The sequence below is a fragment of the Pseudonaja textilis genome, chromosome 2, assembly GCF_049901715.1.
Source record: "Pseudonaja textilis isolate UNSWEBS1 chromosome 2, rPseTex1.2, whole genome shotgun sequence".
In the NCBI taxonomy this organism is placed as follows: Eukaryota; Metazoa; Chordata; class Lepidosauria; order Squamata; family Elapidae; genus Pseudonaja; species Pseudonaja textilis.
Genome location: NC_141991.1, coordinates 202978888 through 203001992, shown reverse-complemented (window position 1 = coordinate 203001992; position 23105 = coordinate 202978888). Strand labels below are relative to the sequence as shown.

At 35.4% G+C, this 23105-nt stretch overlaps 1 protein-coding gene across 1 annotated transcript in view; it reads right to left on the bottom strand.

Moving 5' to 3' along the window:
• Positions 1-1076: 1076 nt before the first annotated feature.
• The window catches only part of FBN2 (fibrillin 2), a 116166-nt gene continuing 94137 nt past the window's right edge, over positions 1077-23105 (bottom strand). Inside the window, exons 46-65 of the mRNA XM_087926889.1 lie at positions 21948-22064; positions 20292-20420; positions 19486-19605; positions 18792-18917; positions 18089-18241; positions 17624-17689; positions 14875-15000; positions 14636-14755; positions 13779-13901; positions 13257-13388; positions 11875-12000; positions 11327-11533; positions 10286-10411; positions 9454-9576; positions 8366-8482; positions 7769-7897; positions 6682-6801; positions 6181-6412; positions 4959-5124; positions 1077-2964 (exon numbers count right to left, since the gene is read on the bottom strand). Of these exons, the coding sequence (XP_087783015.1) occupies positions 2599-2964; positions 4959-5124; positions 6181-6412; positions 6682-6801; positions 7769-7897; positions 8366-8482; positions 9454-9576; positions 10286-10411; positions 11327-11533; positions 11875-12000; positions 13257-13388; positions 13779-13901; positions 14636-14755; positions 14875-15000; positions 17624-17689; positions 18089-18241; positions 18792-18917; positions 19486-19605; positions 20292-20420; positions 21948-22064 (2924 nt within the window). The 3' untranslated portion in view covers positions 1077-2598. The remainder of the gene's footprint in view (positions 2965-4958; positions 5125-6180; positions 6413-6681; positions 6802-7768; positions 7898-8365; positions 8483-9453; positions 9577-10285; positions 10412-11326; positions 11534-11874; positions 12001-13256; positions 13389-13778; positions 13902-14635; positions 14756-14874; positions 15001-17623; positions 17690-18088; positions 18242-18791; positions 18918-19485; positions 19606-20291; positions 20421-21947; positions 22065-23105) is intronic.

The window sequence follows — 23105 nt, the reverse complement described above, 5'->3', positions numbered from 1 at the left end:
TATAAGTATTAGCAGAAGCTTTATGAATTCTCTAAAAATGCTTTGTCAGAAATAGCCATTTTATATACACTATCTATTTTTCATAGGGCTCAAGGTTTAGAATCCTATGTAATAAAACGTAAGTGTTGTAAGGAGACAATTGGTACCCTGAAAGATCTCAGAGTAAAAACCTGTTTTTAAGGTCCTTAAAAATCAGGTTGTCAGGACAGCCACCAAGAAGCCCTCATGGGATGGGAATCCCCAAGACCTTTCTATATGGGTATGAGCTTGTAGGACATATGGGGGGGGGGGCAGAATTGTCATGCCACTAAATGCTGGGATCAAGGCATGTTGAGACTTCCAGTCCAGGCAGAGGGCCTCCCTTTGGGGTCTAGGACAAACTGCCACAGCCAACTCACTGCAGCCAACTCAGCCTGGCCAATTAGCCACAGCAACATGCTGAGCCTAACTCATCATGGTCAACTTGCTGCAGGACAAGAATTACATAATATTTAAGAATTGGTGGAATAGAATCATTCAAGAAACGATGCAAAAGGAAGGACAAAATGAAATGTGAATGACAAAAATTAAAATACTTTAAAAAATTATTTTAAATTGGATTGTTGAATTGTCCCACAGCAAGTTGTCCTGGTGTGAGTTGGCCATGGTGAGTTATTCTGTTCCTCTCCCTTCCTTAGCCCTACTCTTCCTGCCTTTTCCTCTGTGCTCTGCAGGGAAAAAGTCTCAGGCCCTGGGAATTATTGCTCTTTCTACCTGTGTGGATTAGATTAATTTAGGGGCACCACTTAACACGGTATGTTAAATAAAATTACCACGTCATTAATTGAGTTCAGATTCCCAATATACTTTGACCCACAATGTACAAATGGAGCCCTTTTTCATACTTTCCACCTGCCCTATTTTTCACAGTAACATTTTTCAGTTGTCTCAGGAAAAGTGCTACAATTCACTCAGGAAACAATGGTAATCCTGTACAAGTTCTGCAAAATTGAAAAGGAGAGAAAATACATCATCATCATTCATTCCTAATGCTATAAGGTTGACCATCTTTCCATATCAAAACAAAATAATGCAGCTACCGGAAAATAAGTTTTATTTCAGGAAAAGTGATGCTGTATTAATACAAGGACCAACAAAATAATACTGGTTTTTTTTTCCTAAATGCAATTTACAGGGTTTTCTCTTTTCATAAAAGAAAATACACAGAAAATAGAGTATGAACCAAAACAATGAGCATAACTTCTGGCAATTTTTGATCAGTAAGGTTAAAAAAAAAACAGAGGAAAAGCAGGCATGGAATGTGCTTTGTGTTGGTTCACATGTGAGGCTTTTTTATATGACCTGTAACAAGTACAATTTATTATTTATAGCACCATTATTAAATGACAAAAATAAAAAACACACTAAACTAAATGCCAACACATTGTACAAAGGTAACTTATAAAATAGGCTATGATAAAACGAGACATATTGTGTATAACTACAGCATTAATCAACATTCTTATTTTCCAATATGTGTTTTTTCCATGCAGCATGAATAGTGTACACATATGACAATTCTGCAATAGCTCAGCCGTCTTTATTTCAGGATGAATTCAAGCCAGCACCACTTAGAATGAAACATCAAGTGTTTCTTTCTAAGAATACATGATTTGTAATCAGCTGCCTACAGTAATGCAAATACGTCAAGCACCTTTTGTTGTAGTTAATGAGGTGATATAGTGAGGTTACCTGAAGGAAATACAGTACGGATTGGCTTGCAATACCAAGGATATCACAAGCATTCCAGGTATTTTGTTACAGTGGTTGTGCATCATTTCCATGAATAGTCTTCTCTGATAGAAAAATCTAGTTTTTATGATGTGTATGTTAAGTATCAGCACCAAGTTTAAAGTTGAAATTCTGATCATGGTTATTTAAGATAATGTACTATTTTTAATATCTTGCCTAGGGAAAAGAAAGCCCTTGGGTAGTGTAGCACAGTGCTCATTTGATCACATGATTTGTTTTCTAATGCTTTATGGATAATAGGCACAAGACTGAGAGAAAACTTTTTCAATCTATTTGTTTCTGTTCTTTTTTCTAAAATACCTAATACATGTAATAACTCAAATTCATAAAATTGCAAAGGAAAACAAGTGTTTTCTTTTTCCCTTTTAACACAGATTGTTAATTTCTCCATATATTATTGCATTAAAAATAAATAAAATCTCTATTTTTAATTTAGGAACTACAGCAAAATCATCAATATGCTAGAGTGCTTATAGGAAAAGTAACTCACATTTTGTGCCATTTAGTGCCATATATGATTTTTTTAAGCACCACATTTTCTTTTTAAAAAATATATATATTTAAAATTGAGATTATATAGACAATATAGTAATCATTATTGTTGGCATTGTAATCAAGGTTTTTGGTAACAGAAAGGTTGAGGTCTGTTCTTCAGTCTTATTCAGGACAGAAGGATGCAGAGGTCACTATTTGCAATTTTGGGTCTTCTGAAAAAGTAAGTTACCCGACCCCCTTAAAGCTTTCAAAACCAAAGTATATGATACGATACGTGAACAGAAGGGAATCCTTCATGAGGGAAGGAAGGTTTTAATAGAGTTCAATCCAGAGTCTCATTTTAAGAGTTTCTCCAAGTTCTCCTAGGAGGTAGTTGTCCTCATTGCTTTCTTCCAATTTCTTTAGCTCTTCCTTTTTGTACAGAGGAATGCTAACTATTTCCAGTGTGTAAATACCAGCTGTGGCTTTTTTCTTAGCAACCTGAAGATAACTCAACCCATCTTTCTGGTGTATCCGGAAGGTGCTGTTGTGATTACCAAAGGAGATAATGTAGCGGTTGTGATTTGTGAGGGTCTGTATTGCAGGCATGAGATCTAATATATGTTCTTTATTGCCAAGGCCAGTTACGCTGAATCTCATCTTTAATGGAAGATCAATGTCCAAACTTTCCAAACTGATCTGTTAAACCAGAAATAAAAGGTAAGGGCAAAAGGCGTAGGCAAACCTCAATTTTTCTGTTTAGACACTTTTTTTAACCATAGATTATGAATTATTCTAATTTTCCATCATTGCTGCTATCTGGCTCTAGAATGGTATCAAGATCTCCGGTCCAGAAACTGCATTTCAGAGCATGTATGGAAAGCTAGTGGACATCTACCATTCTTCCAGAATATTTCATCCAACATAGATTTTACAGAAATCAGTGTAAATAACATCTTTTGTGCTCTGCTAATTTACTGGGTAATTTATTCAATAGGAAAATATAGAATTTGCATAGGACCTGATCAGAAATATTGATCAACACAGAAGCTGAAGAAGCTTCTTGGATGAGAAGTGAAACATTTTCAAGGAAAAAACAAGGAAGTCCAGTTGCCTTTTGAAAAAGCACCTTTGGGACAATCATGACCTGGATGACTGAGAATTTTCACAGACATTGTTCAACATACTTTTATCATATCACCAAAGCAACCTTTGTCACACACAGACCTTCGGATGTGTGAGATTTCATTTCCTGTTTTGTCAGCTAGTAGGAACAAAGTATACATGAGATGAAGTCCAGTTTATCTAGACTGGGGGTGTGAAATTGGCGGCCCATGGGCCGGATGTGTCACATGCAGGCCACGCCCAACCCAGCTCTGTGGAGGGAAAAAAATCAATACATCTGTCAAGTCTGAATTTAGTTTGGTGGTGAAATTGTATGAATTCAGTTTGACACACTTGAGAAATGGAGTGGGGGAGAACTGAGGTGGATGAAGCTCCAGCCAAAACAACATAGCTGGGTGATGAGTCAGCTGCATTCCAACTGCTGCTCGGCCAGAAGAAGGGGTGAAGTTGCCAGGAAACTATTGCATCTCCTGGTTGGACAATGTGACGTATTGTTTTGGAAAAATGAGAAAATTCTAGCTATAGACATGGAAGCCCAGGAAACTTTCAGTACTGGCTTCCACCAGTTCGTGCCAAGATGTGTAATTAAATAAAATAGTTCTTTGAAGAGTTGCAATGCCTCTGAGTTCATTTTATGATGATTGCATTACTTAGAACCTGACAGCATCATGTGACGGCAACGTGACGCTGCAAGTGTGTCACCCGTGATCTAGAGGGAGGTCAGCATGGCATAATTCCCTCCCCTGATGAGAAAATCTCATTTCACTCTTCTTTTATTTTCATAAAACAATTGTGGGGAAAGCGTGTGTAATATCCACAAATATCTGATAAATTGGAAAGCCTATCACTATGGAGATTTACATCAACTGTGATGCATCTTTTGTGTGATGATCTCTGCATACATTAAGACATTTATACCTTTACCAAAATCATAATTAGGCAAATTATACAAATTGCAGTGAACATTTGATCCGTTGCATACAATTCTATTCCATTATACATAAATTGCAGTTATGATGACTAATGGTGCGAATAACCGTGAAGCATGAAAAAACAGTCAAGAATTGAGAGTGGGATTCAATAGACAAGAACAAAATCATATATTGGATTTATTTTAATTTCTGAGACTCACACGCCATAATTCTAAAATGAATCTAAGTGGCTTATATCAAGTTTAATAAAGTAATCATATGAAGATTAATTTGAAAGAGTTTTTCCAGCATTCCTCAATATTCTGTAGTAAGAGTTTTTTTTCTCTGATTGATTACTCAATAAATTGCAACTGATTGCTCAATCTAATTTCAATTATTTCAATCCAATTATTTTGTTCTGTTTGTATATACAAAATCTCTTTGAAATTGGAAGGGCAGAACTATTCTACATTAGTACTACGCAAACTCATGTAAGAAACTGCTATTGACAGAAACAGTGGGCAAAAGGATATCGCTCTTGATGTTAATAATGTAAGATTATTAGTAGATTCTGACAAATTCAGTGGATGATCTTGCTTAGATCTGGTTTGTTGTTTAGAACAACAAGTGCAAATCAGTTGTGCAGTTTTCGCTTACCTCTGCAGGCTCAGGTTGATTGAGGCTTCTTTTCTTCCTGCTGTCTTTTTGGGAGTATCCATTAATTTTACACTCATAACATGCTTCTGGGGACAAAGCATTCTCTTCACCTTGATCCACTGGAAGATACTGGCCTTTACTAAATCCCATACTGGAGACACAGTGCCTGATAAACAATGTCATAATATTAGCACCTGGAGAAAGAAGACGTTTTTGTTGCCAGGTTGCTAGTTCATAAGAGAAATGAGTGATTTGTTAGGCAGATAAAAACACAAGTGTTATCATTTTGTACAAACAAAATGCATACTTTAACTGTGCATTTCCTTCTCAATGTTTTCAATCTTTTACTTTTCACCTTTGTTAGTAAGTTAGCTTCAGGAAGGGATTTATTCCTTTCTAAATTTTTATGTATATTACATACGTATTAAAACAAAACAAAACAAAACAAAACAAAAGCAGCGTCACAAATACAAATAGAACAAAAGTTTGTAAGGCAAAGGAATAAATTTCCAATTTTTTTTTGCAGTGACAGAAAAGTGATCAGATGACTGTGGACATGGTGTAAGGAAAGAAACTTCTAGGATCGGATCAGAATGATTCAATTCATGGAACAATGGTGGAGAGGAGACATAGGATACCTCAGAAAATAGTTTAGGCAGCAAAAAACTCTTCTGATTAAATCTACTCCTCCAGCTTTTTTGTCAGTGGTGGTTTTATACTGGATTTGATCCATACATTTCATTTTCATCCAATCTGAATTACACACTGTAAACTCTGTATAGTTGTAATGTAAACACTATGGCTACCATCATATTCAGTTTCATAAATATTTCATGTTTAAGCAAGAAGTATATGATTTGTCTTACAAAAACATAACTGGAGCAAATGTGTCTAACTGGCTGGTAGTATTGCTTTAAAAAGTGGTGATAATCAGCACTGAATTGTGATTGACTTGGACAGATGTTACACATATATTCCTTTTTTGTGGAGGTACAAATATAGTTTCTCTCTATTGTTTTTAACATTCAATCTTTCATGAAAGCATAACATGAAATCAGAGATCACAGATCAGAGATTTCCCTAGTAGAAAATATTAACTATTTATTAATGAATTGAGATTTGACTCTTCCAAGATAGCAGAAATTGCTTCGTACAAAAATATATTAGTTGCTCACAGTTTTGTAAAAGATGCAGGAAGAGTTTGCCATCATCAACTACTCACCCTTGCCCTGCTCTGTAATACCCTGGAGGGCAGCCACAGAGGTATCCGCCTTCAGTATTGGAACAGCCATAATTGCAGGGATTTTTGGTAGAAGAACATTCATTGACATCGTGGCATGCGCTACTGAGCTGATCATAAGAGAATCCAGAGGGACATGCACATTTGTAGCTTCCAAGAGTGTTGTAGCATGAAGCTGAACCACAAATGCTAGGATTTGAGCATTCATTTTCATCTGTTGGGCAATTAAAAACATACTTTTTTAAGTATACAGATTTTATAAAGGGAGAGCTTGTTACAATAGTGACTAATTTCCAAGGCTAATAAATGTAATTCCTAGTTTTCTTTTTTAAGATTGGCATACAGGGGTTGTTGGCATAACAACTAGCAACATGAAGGATTAAATGATATAAAATAAACTATTTTGGTGTTTCTGTATAGCATTTTTATTCTCTGCCGTATATCATTAATTCTAGCACTTTTTATGCAAAGTGAGTTTCTTACCTACACACTGATTCCACTGATAATGCTGGATATATCCATGTGGGCAGCTGCATCTGTAGCCACCAAGAATATTTTGGCAACCATGTTGGCATCTGTGATTTCCTTCACACTCATCCATATCTGTAAGTAAAGATATTAATACAAAGAAAAAGATAAAAGAATACAGTAGTAAATAATTTGCTAAATTTTGTGTATATATGTTTAGAAAAACAATTCTATATCACTCAATGACATTTTCTTGTGAGTTTATATGCAAAATATTTTTTATTAAAGTTTTTATTAGTAGCAAAGTAGATTCAAGCTGTAAAAATCCTCTGCAACCACTATAAGGCAGGGGAAAAAGCGCTTCAGTTTTCTCTTCCCACTTAAGGATAATTATGAATCCAAGGTCAGGAGGACAGCCCTACCCTTAGCCATTGAGTATTTAGGAGAAGCAGCTGCTTTATTGAGGGTGGGGATGGGAATAACAATTGTACATGGTTAGCTAGAAAGTTCAGTTTACTTTACTTGTTGGCTATGGAAAAAGAGGACAACACTCAGGTAAATGAAAGGATAGAAGAGTTATGACATACGTTGTACATTTCAGCCACTTTTTAATTTTTTTTCTCTTTTATTCATTTTTTTGTTGAATTAGTAGGACATCTCATTCTAGAGGACTCTAGAAAGCTTGATGAAATTAAATTAGCAGTAAAATACAAAACAACTAAAGCAATCCATTAAGAAGCAAAAACACTCTGTTCCTCACAGTGCTCAGACCAACAGCAATATGGATGGGCTCAGTTACTATGGGAACTGAAGGACCATGTTAGGGTAGACTGTCATCAATTTATGTAGTAGAGAAAATCTATCCATGTGGAAGCTAGAAATTGAAGACAAGTTGATGGCACATAATCAAAAATTCAATAATGATCTCCAATCTATATTTCAGTAGCTAAATGAAAAAATTCCAATTACACTAAGAATTAATAATTACATGATAAACCTAACAGAGACAAATATGATTATTAAGTAATGACTGGCAATTTCCAGAAATACCTCTTCAGTATGTAACTTATGACACTCACAGTTTTCACAACTGATTGATTACCTTCACAGTTCAATCCAGTGGAATCTAAAGAGAAACCTCTTTGGCATTCACAGGCAAAACTTCCAGGAGTATTCTGACAGATTCCTTTTGATCCACAAAGTGAAGGCTGTGATCCACATTCATTATTATCTACAAAATGACATTTCATTTTTTATAAATCAGATACCAAAAGAAAAATAAAGAATGCTATGTTTGAATTTTTTGTGCAACTGTATTCATGTTTGATATTCTTGGTATCATAAAGACATGCTCTCAATTTTAAATATTATCAAGGCTTTTAACATTCATTATACCTATTGTACCTATTGCATACTATTGATGCAAACAATACAGGAAAATTATGGTTTCATTTTGAGAATGTTTCACAATTTCCCTCCACATGAAAGAAGTTACAAATAGCAAGGGATATATGATAAAGATCAATAAATGGAAAGATATATGTCAAGTGGAATTGATCCAATTCTTATCTTAATGTTTCTCTTATTAAATCATATTAATTTGATTATTAATCTTATTACTAGGCCTGTTTGTTGCTAAGGAGATGAGAAATGTAACATGTTTTTCATCAAACAAAAACCAACAATGTTAACTTCTTACCTATACAGGCCGTATGATGTTGCGTGAAACCTGGTGGACATTTACATGTGAATCCCCCCAAGGTATTGACACAAAGGAATTGACAGTTATGTTGTTTAGTTTGACATTCATCAAGATCTGAAAAAATACGGTGTTTATTTCTTTAAAAATGAAGGCAACATAATTATTTAATCTAATATTTAATAACACTGTTAGAGCAATCTAAGTTGCTTTTAAATGCAGTGAATTAGCTAAAAGGCTCTCTTTGATTCAACACAAAAAATTCTACAATGTAAATGCCACCCCGTACATGCAGAATCACAATGGATATACCAAAAGGCTGGAGCTTGTCCTACAATGGTAGGCCACTCATTGATTGCATCATTTGAGTAGCCACCCCCACTCTACCATAGATATGTTCCTCATCCATTTTGTGTAGAAAAATCCAATTTCTCTGGCTTTCTCATAAATTGTCCTTTTTGGGAATTCTCAAGATCCTAATTTTGTTACTACCCCATATTGTGTGTTGCCCTGTATTGTTTTCAGAGAAGTGGATACTGGCAATTGGCCTGCTGTCATTTGGGCAGATAGTGAGTTTGGTGAGGGTTTCCCTTTGTAATGGGTCAGGTGTGACGGAAATGGCATCCCCGCAAAAGCATAAAAAAATGCAGGGCTCCCTGAGCAATACTTCCTTAGGATTTGTGTATAGAGAGGCATCTTTAATACCCACAAAATTTCTAAGAATGGAATAATGGCACAGGCTTTACACATCTGCCCATAGAGCTGGATTATATATAAAGAATTCAATATAGGTGTAACTGAACTCCATGATTTTATCATTATTTTCTTTAAAGATGTTTCGCTTCTCATCCAAGAAGCTTCTTCAACTCTCTGAAGATGAAGAGCTGAAGAAGCTTCTTGGATGAGAAGAAAAACATCTTCAAAGAAAAACCAGAAAGTCCAGTTGCCTCTTGAAAAAGCACCTTTGGGATTGAATCAAATGGGCCACATTTAATATTATTGTTTTGATAGTTGATATAAAACATGACTGTATCACATAAGAATAAATTAATTGGTTAGAAAATCCACTAAGTTATTCAATCTTTTACCTCTACAGGATTTTCCATCATCTTGGAGGATATAGCCACGTGGACATGAACATTGGTAGCTTCCTTCAGTATTCTTGCAGATAAAATTGCATGGTTTGGGAGACTGGGAGCATTCATCAAGATCTAATTACAAGAATAATTCATATTCAGGTTTAATTTATTCCATTGCATTGGATTCAAAATAAAACTAGGGGGCAATGCCTAATAGATTAAAAATTATTTAAAACATATGGCTAAAGACAAGATTCATCAGTGCAAAAAGGTCAATCAACTTGATAGTCAGTAAGAATTTTGAAGTTCTTACTTAGTAATGAAAAGAAATCTTTCAGCTCAATTCAGAGTTCTGCATTTGCAATTAGATTTGAAAAAAATTGAGAAAAAATATTTCATGAAAGTTTAAACTCACAATATCAATTTTACAATTCATATAGGAAGTTATGTAAGTTTAAGTCCCAAATTTTCACATTATAAACCACATCTTCCAATCTTTCATAAAAAAAGTATTTCCAAAGGCACTGGAAGAAAATACTACCTTGCTTAAAGTAATTTATGGCATTAATTCTACTTGCCAATTCCAAGCTTTGGGTCTCTACAGAACAAGAACACTATGTTAAAAGGCGTTAAGTTACTGTTTCTATTGACATGAGACAGTCTTGAATCAGAAATATAATTGAAGGGAAATTTCTATATCTGATGAAAAAATAAATACAAAGTTTGAGGCTTTATAGCACGATATTTTAAGTAATAAAATGGAAACTGTAACAAATTATAATATAGATATAATAATATAATGTAATACAATATAGAAGTAACAATAAGAGCTATAACTTACCCACACAAGAAGTACCACTTATGTCAGTAGTATAGCCAACTTTGCAAAAACATCTGAAGGAACCCATGGTGTTTATGCATTGTCCATTTCTACATAAATTTGGCATGACCTTACACTCATCAATATCTATGGAATAAAAAATACGCTGTGTTTTTTATTTTGGCATGTAATAGCTTGCAGTTAAATATATGATGCCATTAAACAAATATAAATTAATTAAATAGCCATAATCCTATGAGTTTTTTGTAGATGTCAAAGTGTAATACCTTTCTGTCTATAGGCAAAATGATTCATCAGCAGAGAAGCCAGCACTGTTTTAGCCAGACTGAAAATGAGGCTATACTAAGTTAAAAAGCTTCTGAAAAATTCAGGATATTTTTTTTTTATAAATAAATACTCTCAGTATAACCGTCCTTTCTTCCCCCAAAACCTCAGCAGAACTTTGCTACTTCTGTCTCACTCATAGCCTAGATTATCCTAAATTGTTTAAGAATTTCACTTTATAGTATTTCAATATGATACCTATTAGTTTGATTCACAAGAATTAGTATCAATTGTTTAAATGCTACTAGAATATTAAAACATGGAAGAGATATGCAAAAGAAATGCCAATTTTGGATGGTTCACTTCTATAGAGAAACAGCATGTTTTAAGCAGAAGTGATTGAAGGGGGGAAAGCAGGGAAAAGCCAAGACCAGTAGCAGCAGTCTACTGGGTATTCTATAAACATGTTGTATGTTCTTTTGAGATTGGGAAGGTTAGACAATTTATTAACAATAGATTTTCTATGTTTATCAATAAATAATCTCTATAATCTAAATCAATAGAAACAATCCATTTTAATTACTAATTAAATAGGAAAATTTCACTGCAAGTGAAATTGTTTGCGAAGGAATACAGCTAAAGTACACCACAATATTCTTCCATTTTCAAAATATGGAGTATCCTTAGGGATACTAAGGCAATATTAATACCTCTTCAGCTACCTACCACCCTATAGTTAGAAAAAGGAAACTTGTCTGAAGGTTCCATGAAGAGTACCTCTCCCATCAGTGGTGTATCCTGGACCATGTGGACACAGCTTCTTATATTGAGTGGTTACTAGAAGTGGGCAAATCTCACATTGATTGCCCCACCCTCTTCCACCATCACAACAGCATTCTGATTTGGTGACAAGATTACGGCTACTGGAAGCCATTTGACACATTGTCTGCAAGACTTCAGCAAAGCAGAAACCTTGTCGGTTGTCTGGAAAAATATTTTCATAAAAACAGCATCTAAATATATATTTTATGAAATAAAATGAAGATTTTTAGCTATGATAACAGCTTAGCAGTTTATATATAATAACTTTTAACTCAAAACATTTGATTGTTTATCTCAAATCATTTGATAATTTATATCTCTTACATCAAAGTAATTTTTAAAAAATGATTGTAGCATGCTATTAATAATAAAGCTAGTAAAGATTGATTTTTGTGGGAAAAAAACCCATTTTATATTGCAAACAGATATCTTTATTCTTGTTAGAAGCACCTATAAACTATAGACAAACAGACATAGAAATTAAGGAATATAAATTTACTTGCCAATGCATTCAATTCCAGATGGGCTTGACTGGAAACCTTCATTACACTCACATATGTAACTTCCAATAATGTTTATACAACGACCATTTTCACAGATACCCGGCTTACTGTGGCATTCATTTTCATCTTGATTACAAGAAAATAAACAAATAAAAAATGAAATAGCATAAAAGCAAAAAGAGTAACAGTAATTCCCACAATTCAAACAATTCAAAATGAAAGCTACGCTTCTGATTATAGCCAATTAAAATACATTTCTAAGCCTGAGAAAGACAGTTATATTGAGTGTAAAAATATGATATGATTTTAATTCTTATAAGTTTATATTTCTAACATTTCAATGAGAGCGGGTTTTTTGGAAGGAGAGAGAGATAAGAATTACTGCATGACAGGGATCTGCACCTGCTTTGATACAAATATATGTAAAATTGTTGAAAAAATGTAAAATTGCTGAAAAAAATGGTAAATAGTCAGATTAGAGTGAAGGATGCACTTATTTGAATAACTACTTGAAGCTTTAGCTGGATTAAATAGATATAAATTTTGTTTTAGCATGTAAATAATATAAGATCATGTAATTTCTAATAAAAATATTTTAAATTGACCATTTTTCATGATATTTATAGCTATGTAGTAAAAGCAGTGCATTTTACATATTACAAAATTTTCATGTTTATTTTTTCAGGCATCTTAAACTACAAGGTACAAATCTACTAAGAGCTGATAAAATATGCCAGTTTTGTTTGTTTTCCAGCAACAGCACCGCGATAATGTTATTACAATTCATTCTCACATGACAATTTATAATGATTCAATACATTCTAACCATAATATATGTAAGCCTTTTATTATGAGTTTCCTTTGTGAAATATAGATTATTTATTTTTACAATTCTAAATTGACTTGGTAATGTTCTCCTCCCTAGTAGTCATGGGAATTAAAACCCCAGAGGTTGTCAGGCATAATTATACATAGTCTTGGCATGAAACTATATCAGTATATTCAATTATACCATGTTAAATCCTTAAGGTCTGGCCTTAGTTTCTAAAATGTGGAACTTGTAGAAGTCTTGTTACCAGCTACTGCCTATGAAAAAGCCTTTTTTGCATTTGTATTATAATATATTATATTATATTATAATATATTATATATTATATTATTAGTATTATATTATATTTGTATTCTTTAGCTGCTTCTCTAATAATGATAAATATCATCTAATTGATGATAATTGTACACAATTATAATTGTACACAATTATAATGCCTAACAATAAAATACACAATATTAAAAACTATCACTGTCTAAGAATGAAATATTAAATCAAACTGTTTGCTTTTAATTTAATTACAGAGAACAAAGTACCTAGTTTTGGTACCTACCAATGCAACCTTCTCCATCTGGTCTTCGAGTCATTCCAGGGGGACATATGCACATGAAGGTTCCAATCAGATTTTTGCATATCATGCCTCTTGATTCACAGTCATGTAGACCCTCTGCACATTCATCAAGATCTTTCCAGAAGGCAAAATAATATAAATGTTAGGAAACAGACCTATGTTTTCTTAATACCAGAGCTAATTGGAAATTGAATGGCATCCACATTCTTGTAGCCTTATCAACAGCCAAACTGAAATATAATGTAGCAATTCAATCATTTATGAGCAACAATATTTTTAATTAATACCAAAGTTAATTCTATGTTTTATTATTTTATACATTCTGCGTACGTTCTTTAATACTCAGTTCCATCTTTCATACAAGATGACAAAATTATAGCAATAGTGTTTGCTTCTAAATTAAATTGTCATGCTTCAAATGTATGCTTTACAGAATACATTGTTCTATAAAATTCTATTGGCAAAAGTACTGTTAAGGTGTCAATATGCTAAAGAGATTCTGACCTTTGCACATTTTCTGGTCTTCTCTTAATTCATATCCCACTGGACAGGTGCATTCATAAAACCCATAAGTATTTATACAGCGAAAAGCACAAAGCAAAGGATTTTGTGCACATTCATTTATATCTAAGCAAGACAAAACAGAATAATACACTTGCATTTAATAATATACTTATAATTTATAATTAATCATTTTCATACATTTCCTAATGCTCTTTGTGGTGCAGTTATGTATGGAAAGATTTTGGGATAAGATTTAATGAAGTACTTTCTCAACAAACAAAATGTAGCATATTAGTCACACATGGATTTATTATTTCTAGAATAAAGTAACTAGCATTATTATCTAACAATATTATTTAAAACATTAAAACAATAAAACATATTTAGAACAAAAAAATAGAGAAGAGCATATTACCGAGATTGGTAAAATGAGCACCCAGATTGTTGGGGGCAACATACTGACTTTGTAAATCACTTATAGAAGGCTGTAGAGCAGTATATAATTCTAAGTGCTATCCTAGTAATAATAGACAGATCTCACTAGTTCACCAGTCTCCTGAAGTCCCTAGGCCTTATGGCTGATGAAGATTAATACATTTTACTTTCTCAAGCCCATTCTACATGCAGAAATGCAGAGGCGTGTGATTCATTGCTGCTATTTGTGTTCCTGCTAAATTGTGGAGGTTCTGGCCATCAGAAGCTGAATTGATTAATTCCAGGCAGTTATAACAATACAATTAATTAGAAACCGGCTACAGTCCTATCTTCTTCTTTTTCTCTTTTACATATAAGTACCGGGAGCAGGCTAGCTGTTGAAATACATTCTTCACGTGTATAAAAATCATACTCTAACTTACCCTCACAATTCATCATTGGCCCAGGTTCAAATCCATCCAAGCAATTGCATTCAAAACTACCGATCACATTGGAACATGTGCCATTTCCACAAGGATTACCAATGGAGCATTCATCAGTATCTAAAATATAATACGCCGAACAAGTATTTTAAAACTGAAATTTAAGCCAAATTTATAAACTTTAGGGGTGACAAAACATGCAATATATAAACAACGTGCAGTATAGAATTAGCACACACCTACACATTGCACTCCAGTGTAGTCAAGGTTATACCCCAAGGGACATTCACAACGGAATGATCCATCAGTGTTTATGCAGTGTCCATTGGAACAAATACCAGGATTCTCCAGACATTCATTGACATCTAAAGGAAAAAGTTATGTTCAAATCTTTATTCTCTATCAAAATTTCAGTGTACTATTACTGAATAATGGAATTTCATGTTTTTTGTTAAAATTAGTCAGTAAAAAAGAAAAAAGCTTTAATATACTACACATTTTTAAATATATTATCTGGTCATCATTTTCATTACATTTTTATTCATAAAGTAAGTTTCAAGAGCATAAAAAATATCCTTTCAGGGATTTGCCAGATTTATTCTCATTAGACATTTTTGAAAATATTTTAAATTTGATTGGAAGTTAACACAGGATGTACATGTGATTAGCTAACTTTTGGTGCAGTATTTTTATAGATTTATATTTTAAAATGTGAAATGTTAACTGTTTAGCATTTTGGTATCAAATGTTAACTAGACCAAGGATATATACCATGTTTCTCCAACAATACAGCCTCCTCCAATAGGAAGTCCCAGCATGCTTTATAGGCATAAAATTAAATTAAGCCCCTCCCCCCCAAATTAAGGCCTATATTAAACATGCAAAATGGGGGGGAATGGTGGGGGGAGCTGGCCATTAGGAAGTACTTTTGTTGCATACCCGGATTTGGTGCTGCCTGCGTTGACCTCTGCATTGGTGGGGCACTTCGTATCGGGAGACATTCTGCTGTTGCTTTCCCTTCTGCCCGTGCTGCCGCGGCGTTTGGCGCAGCCATGCACAGCCAGCCAGGGCTCCTCCCTGCAACCAGAGCCCGGCGGAGACACTCGGCTTCAGGCGCTCCTGTTGCTGCCTTCCCTTTGTCTTCGGAGGCAAAGCCAATTCTTTTAAAAACGATGCCCTACTACCGGTACGACAAAGACTCCCCGAGACGGCAGCCCAACCCCACATGGGGAGGTGAATCTCCCGGAGCCACAGCACAGGATCGGCCCACCCTGGGAGAAGCGCCCAGCTGCCATCCTTGGCTGGCACTGGGCAGAGGGCGAAGAGCTTTGCCTGGGGTGCCCAGCACAGCTGACAGGCGGGCCCTCCTGCCCGGTGGCGGAGCTCTTGCCAAGGCAGCGAGCACCTCCCTCCTGGACCCTCCGCCAGAGCCATGCAGGCTGGGCAGAGCCGGGAAAGCGAGCAGTGGGTGCATACCTGCCTGCCAAGCAAAAGAGCCTGGCCTCCCCAAGCTTGGCTTCCTTCCGAAGTCCCTCAAAGCCCGAACCCGAACGGGCCACTGGGAGAGGCTGCCCGAGACAATGATAGCACCCACCCGTCCATGGACAGGGAGGCGAGGCATCAGCAGCGCTGCTTCCCTGGCCGGCGGGTCCGGCGGAGAAAGTTCGAAGCCACCCGTCCTTTCTACCCTTCGCCCAGCCCGTCCCCACACATCTCCAAATGCGCCGGCAGCTCCAAAGGCTGCAGCAGCATGGGCATCGGGCAGAGAAGCTCACTCAGCGGGGCTCAGCTCGGAGGACGAGGCATAGGCAATCGCCTTGCCTCCCTGTCCACAGATGGGTGGGTGCTATAACTGCCTCAGGTGCCTCTCCCAGTGGCCCCTTCGGGTTCAGGCTGGAGGGACTTCAGAAAGAAGCCAAGCTTGGGTCGGCCTGACTCTTTTGCTTGGCAGGCGGGCGGGCACCTGCAGCTCGCTTTCCGGCTCTGTCCAGCCTGCATGGCTCTGGCAGGATGAGCAGAGGGTCTGGCAGGGAGGCGCTCGCTGCCTTGGCAAGAGCTCCGCCACCGGGCAGGACAGCCCATCTGTCAGCTGCTCTGGGCACCCCAGGTGAAGCTCTTTGCGCTCTGCCCGGCGCCAGGCAGGGATGGCGGCTGGACCTTTCTCCCAGGCTGGGCCGATCGTGCGCTGTGGCCCCGGGAGATTCGCCTCCCCACGTGGGGTTGGGCTGCCGTCTCGGGCAGGGGAGTCTTTGTCATACCGGTAGTAGGGCATTGTTTTTAAAAGAATTGGCTTTACCTTCGAAGGCGAAGGGAAGGCGACAACAGGAGCGCCTGAAGCGGAGTATTTCCGCTGGGCTCCGGTTGCAGGAAGGAGCCCTAGCTGGGTGCGCATGGCTGCGCCAAATGCCGCGGCATTGTTCTAAATGCCGCGGCAGTACGGGGAGAAGAGAAAGCAAGGGTGGCGGAAGGTTTCCCGATATGAAGTGCCCCACCAACGCCAAGGTCAGCATCCAAGTCGTCGCTGCCCACCCGCCCGAGGATGCAAGGGGGGAAATTAAGTCACCCCCCAAAAGACAGCCTAGCCGTTTTTGGGGGGGGTCAAAAAAAAATAAGGCCTGGCCTTATTTTGTGAGAAACACGGTATATATATATTTAAGTATTTATTAAATTTGTTTTATACATTAGACTTTAATTTTATATTAAGCAACTTTAATTTTTAGTACAATAAATGGGATATAACAATTTATTTATGAATGATATAATCCAGCATTAGCTATAGTAATACTAAACAACATTGTACTACCTTATAATAATTCTGTACTTAAGAGGCAGAGAAGCTTTCTTGAATAAAATTTATGTTCACTTCCCTCAGTTAAGTATATCAATAATATTTTAAAAGAGTTCCATCCAATACACAATTTCGTTTATTATATAAAACAAGAGGTGAATAGTGATATTTAGTGGAGTGATAATGAAAGAAATTAGTACCTTCTCGTGTATCATCTATTCCAGGTATTGTTCCATGGCCAAATGGACACAGATCCTGAAAAGCAACTGTTAAAGAAAATTTTTGGAACACCACTACTAAGGAGAGAATATACAAAGCAATATTTTAAACTCTTTAGTGTGAGTTAAATTTTTCAACAAATTTTCCAATTGCTTTTATATAAGGAATTCAACTAAACAGAGAGTACGTTCATAATGTAATCAGTAATTATAGCTGTAATACTACTCAGGATCTAGTATAAGATGATAATAAAAACAGATGAAGACAGTTTTTTTATGATAGGTTCCAACTCATGTTTTTCTACTTCCAATTTTATATGATGACTTGATGAGTGAGATCCAGTATTTTAATTTAGGATGTGGTTTTATAAATGGAGTCACTATGTATTATTGGCTTCATGTTTCATTTTTTGCTTTTCTTGAAAAGCTTTGCAATGTTTTTACTACCTTCTTCTTCTTTAGGACACAGTTCACATGGATCACCCCAACCTTCTCCTGGCATCTTGCTGCAACAACATTTTGCCTTGGTGGTATTAAATGCTTTTGGCACAGAGCACTTCCCATTCTCAAAGTTAGTGAAACAGAAGCTCTGTCGAGTATCTGAGAGAAAGCAAAAGTCATACCACTGTAATTAATCCCATATTAAGAATGAATTAATCCAGGCTTCTTACTTGGAAATATTCCAATTTAAGACTCTTTTCATCAATAGGAAATAGTAACTCGCCATACATTGCCATGTTTTTGATCAAGCCCTAACATAGATAATAATAACAGATAATAATAGATAATAATTTGCACTAATCACAATTAACTTTAGTCCTAATTATAGTTATTTAGTACATACTTAATTAGTAACAATTACTTTTTTATCCAACCCTATATTATGAAACCTGCTGAGATTTCTTTTAAATGTTTATTTGCTTAATTTTTAAAAGGGCATGACAGTTGAATTTGTTACGCTTCCTCTTCGTAACTATATAATTAGTTATTTTAATGATCCTTTTAATTAGTCTTATCAAAATTTTAAAATAGTAAGGGGAGATAGAAATGGTATTATTCAATAAGAATCAAGATTCCATATTGTTGTTAATTTAATCACTCATATTATTTGAGTTTATTTATTATTACCAGTTATAAACAATATACTTACCAAAACATCTCCTGCCATTGTCAGATATTACAAAACCGGGAGGGCAGATGCACTGAAATCCTCCTGGAGTATTAGTGCAGGATCCAAACAGGCAGATGTTAGGATCCTCATTACATTCATCAATATCTGAAAATATAATTAAAACATTAAATATTTTCTTATTGAAATCCTTTGTGCCAGAGAGTGGCTGGAAAATGTTGTAATTGTCAAGGTACCATATGTTAAATGAAATTTTAATATCACATGTATCTTAGATTAAAAACATTTTGTTTTATTTGTTTGCTTCAAATACTGTTTTGAAAGATAATTAACAAAGGCACTTTTTGCTGGATATAAAAATAGCAACCATCTCATACATATAGGTTTATAAAATACCTAGTTACAACCTCCTGAGTTGCAAAAAGTCACCATCAAAAAACAAGTCACTTGTAAATAATGCGAGTACAGACCAAACAGGAAATTTGTGATGATCCAAGGTTTGCTGACTACAATTTCCATAAGATTTATTCAGCATGGGAACAACATCTGAAAGATCATGTTACTTAAACATGAAGATCAGTATGTTCCTGGTATCACAGAACAATCACACACACACACACACATGCCTGTGTGTATAGTACAATACTTAAATTTTATTTCCATAAACAGCTTTGTTACCATGCAAACCGCCTCCAGAGAGAAAAGGCAGCCTTACCAATGCAGCTTTCACTTTTTACTTCATATCCTGGTGGGCAGATACATCTGAATGATCCTTCCAAATTCTGACATGTCCCAGGAAAGCATGAGCCAGGTAGCACTACACACTCATTAATATCTCAATAGAATGGAGGGGAAAAAGTGGCAATTTAAGGATTCAGAGTTGAATTTATTTCTTAAATTTATATTCTGTCTGTCATCCTAGAAAGCAAGATTCATTATTTGTCCATAACAGAAGCATAAATAGATATAGCTGAACTGTCCCATAATCACTTAATGGGTCTCATAGATATGGATAAATGTTAATTTCTAGTCATAGTTCAGTATTTTTACTGCTGCACCATAAAATATATAGGCACAATAGCCAATTGTACACAAATTCATCGAACTTCTCCCAATTTCTATCACTGATTCACTGAATTCTTTTATAGTAGGTTCATCTAAGAAAGAGTCATAGCTGAAAGAACCGTTAAATCTGCAGGTGAAAAAAGTATATCTAATGTTAAAAGCAGCCCCTGAAGATAGTGCATAATCAAATCTCTTGCATGGAAATTTAATGGCATATATATCCTACAGAAATTAAGCTACTTCAAATCTGCATCCCAAATAGCTAAATGTTGGGCAGCCAATAAATTTAAATCAACACATAAATAAAATACACAGTTTTTGTGTGGTGCCTAAAAATCAGGAGGAATATTATAATATATATATAAAAGTATATTCCACAATGTCCAGTGCAGCTGATTAAATGTGCATTACACATTGTAGTAGCATAGGGCACTCCATAATTGCTTTTATACATACCAATACAGTTTTTGCCATCTGGAGTAAGTTCATAACCTTCATTACATAAACATTTGAAAGAACCAATTTCATTAAAGCATCTTCCATTTCTGCACACCTGCCCAAAGAAGGAACTGCACTCATCAATATCTATAAATAACCAAGAAAAAGTTAGAGATTTCTCACAAGCTCAAGGTCCTTGTATATAAAAAACTAATCTCTCGAGCACTTTAACGTATATGGATTATTTAAGAACAAATATTACTAGACAGAACTTTATTTTTTAATATTTCATACATCAAAGAAATCTATTCAAAAAGACCAGAAATATTTGTATATAAATTTTATCTTCATCTTTAGTGCATATACAAAAGCCAATATGGCTGCCACACTTTATGGCAGAATGACAAAGGGAGTGACTAAGTCTTTGACTGAAGCAAAGGAATTTTTCAAGTCTTTGTACATAGCCCTAATAACCAGCATCAGGTACTTTATCCAATTCAAGAAAACTCTAGGTACAGGAAGAGTTAAATTGAATTGAAACAGTCCATTCATATTCACCTATTGGATAATGGAAAATGAGAAGAGTGTTTCAGTTTAGCAGAAGAAAGAAAATCTTCCAATTTGCGGGGAGGCATTGGTTGAGCAAATGGATAGCACTATTATACTCTGGTTGATATTTTAACTACCGGCTGGGAATAAGCTGGAGGGATATGGCAGCAAATCAGAGGATAAGCACAATCACCTTGTCTAGCTACCTGGCACACCTACAAACCAAGACATCTCAGTTTGGCAGTGATATTAAATAGATGCAACAGAGACAGGGCCTCACTGGCAATGGGGAGTACAAATATAGTTTATGTTGATATATGAAAAAGAGGTTAACACTGTAACTCAATAGTGGAGATAGTACTCTGTGGAATTCTACAATAGAGATGCCAGAAGTACAACCATGTAATTCTACTCTCTGAAACCATCCATGGTAAAACATCGCAATCTCCACCACAGAAATGATTCCAAAGATTTTGTGCTTAGTGCTAAAAGTTCAAGCAGGATCAGCATTGCACTCCTTTTATTTCTCTCCAACAAAAGGAAATCTATCAGGCAATTAGGGCCAATTTTATTCTCAAATCTGTCTAAATCCAGACAGCAACTGCTTAGCAACCACATTCTTGGATAATTTGCCCCCCTCCCATTAAGTAGACTTATTTGTATTTGATTACAAGTAAAACTCCAAATCCAGAAAAAAAACATTTTTGGAAAGAAATAGAATATTTGTTATTTCAAGTGTGAGCCAACTAAAGATCTTCTGTGTTTGACTTACATCAGTTTGACTCATAAGAAATGTTGGTAGAATGTCCTCATATTTTCTACCATTCTTATCAAGAGCTTTGTTTGACTACAAACTGATAGAATTGAAATATAACAATAGGCCATGTAAAACAACAACAAAGAAATAACTGAGAAATGATAACGAAAACTGATGCAAATTCTGATTAGTTAAAAGTATAATTATAATTACACTACTCAATAAAATTTATGAAATTAAAAGATTATCATATTTTTAATGATTGCATGACTGAAATAAATATTATATCATTTCCATGTTTCTCTTTGAATGCAATATATCATCACTTTTTCTAAATGATGATATGTACTATTTATTCATTCTCTTACCCATACAGTCATTATTATGTGTTAGCTCAAATCCTGGATAGCAGAGGCAGTTATATGATCCAACTGTATTTTTACAAGTTCCATTCCCACAAGGATGTCTTTCACATTCATCTACATCTATAGATGGAAAACATTAATACCAAAAAATTATTCACGGTACAATTAATTTTCTTTTTCTTTATGTGTTTTATTAAGTTTATATGGCTCTCAGAAAACTATTCTGGGCGGCTTACAGATCTCATTACAGTTTTGGGTTAAAAATTAATAAATGAACAACAAAACTATAGCAACAATCATGATTGTCATAATTTGTCATATAACTATGCTCATTAATAGAACAAGTATCTTATACCTCAGGAGCAATTAAAAAACCATATATCCCCAAAAGTCTTGTAGAACATCCACGCTTTAAATACTATTCTGAAATGGTAGCTATCAAAGAAGTCATCCTTATTTCCATGGGTATGCTATTCATGCAATCATAAAGCTGACTGTCACATTCTCTAAGAGTTGGGCCCCACAGCAAGACTTTTTTGCTTAGTCTTACTGGGCAAGCAGATATTGGTCCTACAGATATCCAAGTCCTCAGGCATCAAGGCTTTAAATTTGAACTGGATTATCCTAGTATTATGAACTGTAGGGCTATAGATTTTTACAGCTTTACAGATTACAGATTAACAGAGTTGAAAAGGATCTTGTAGGTCATCTAGTCCAACCCCCACCCAAGCAGGAGGCCTGCACCATTTCTGACAAATAGCAGTCCAATCTCTTCTTGAAAGCCTGCAGTGATGAAACTCCCACAGCTTCTGAATTTCTCCTTATTTCTAGGTTGAATCTATCCTTGATCAGCCTTGCTACGATGCTTTGTACTTCACCGAGGTTTTAGCTTGATTCAAATCTTTTGTATAAATAGGCTGTATTAATTGCATATTTTTATTTGCCTTATGTTTTTATTAATATGTGTGTTATGTAGAGTCTCTTGTCTGAACTTTCTGTGAGGTCATGTCTTTCAGAGTAGTTTATGGGTACTTATAGGGTGTGTTTATTGATGGGATAATTTTCCCTATTCAGCTTTGTTCGGAAAGAAAAAGATTAATCTCTATTCCTGAAAAGAAACTGGTGTGAAAAATCTGACTAGTTCCTGTGTTTATTGTTCTG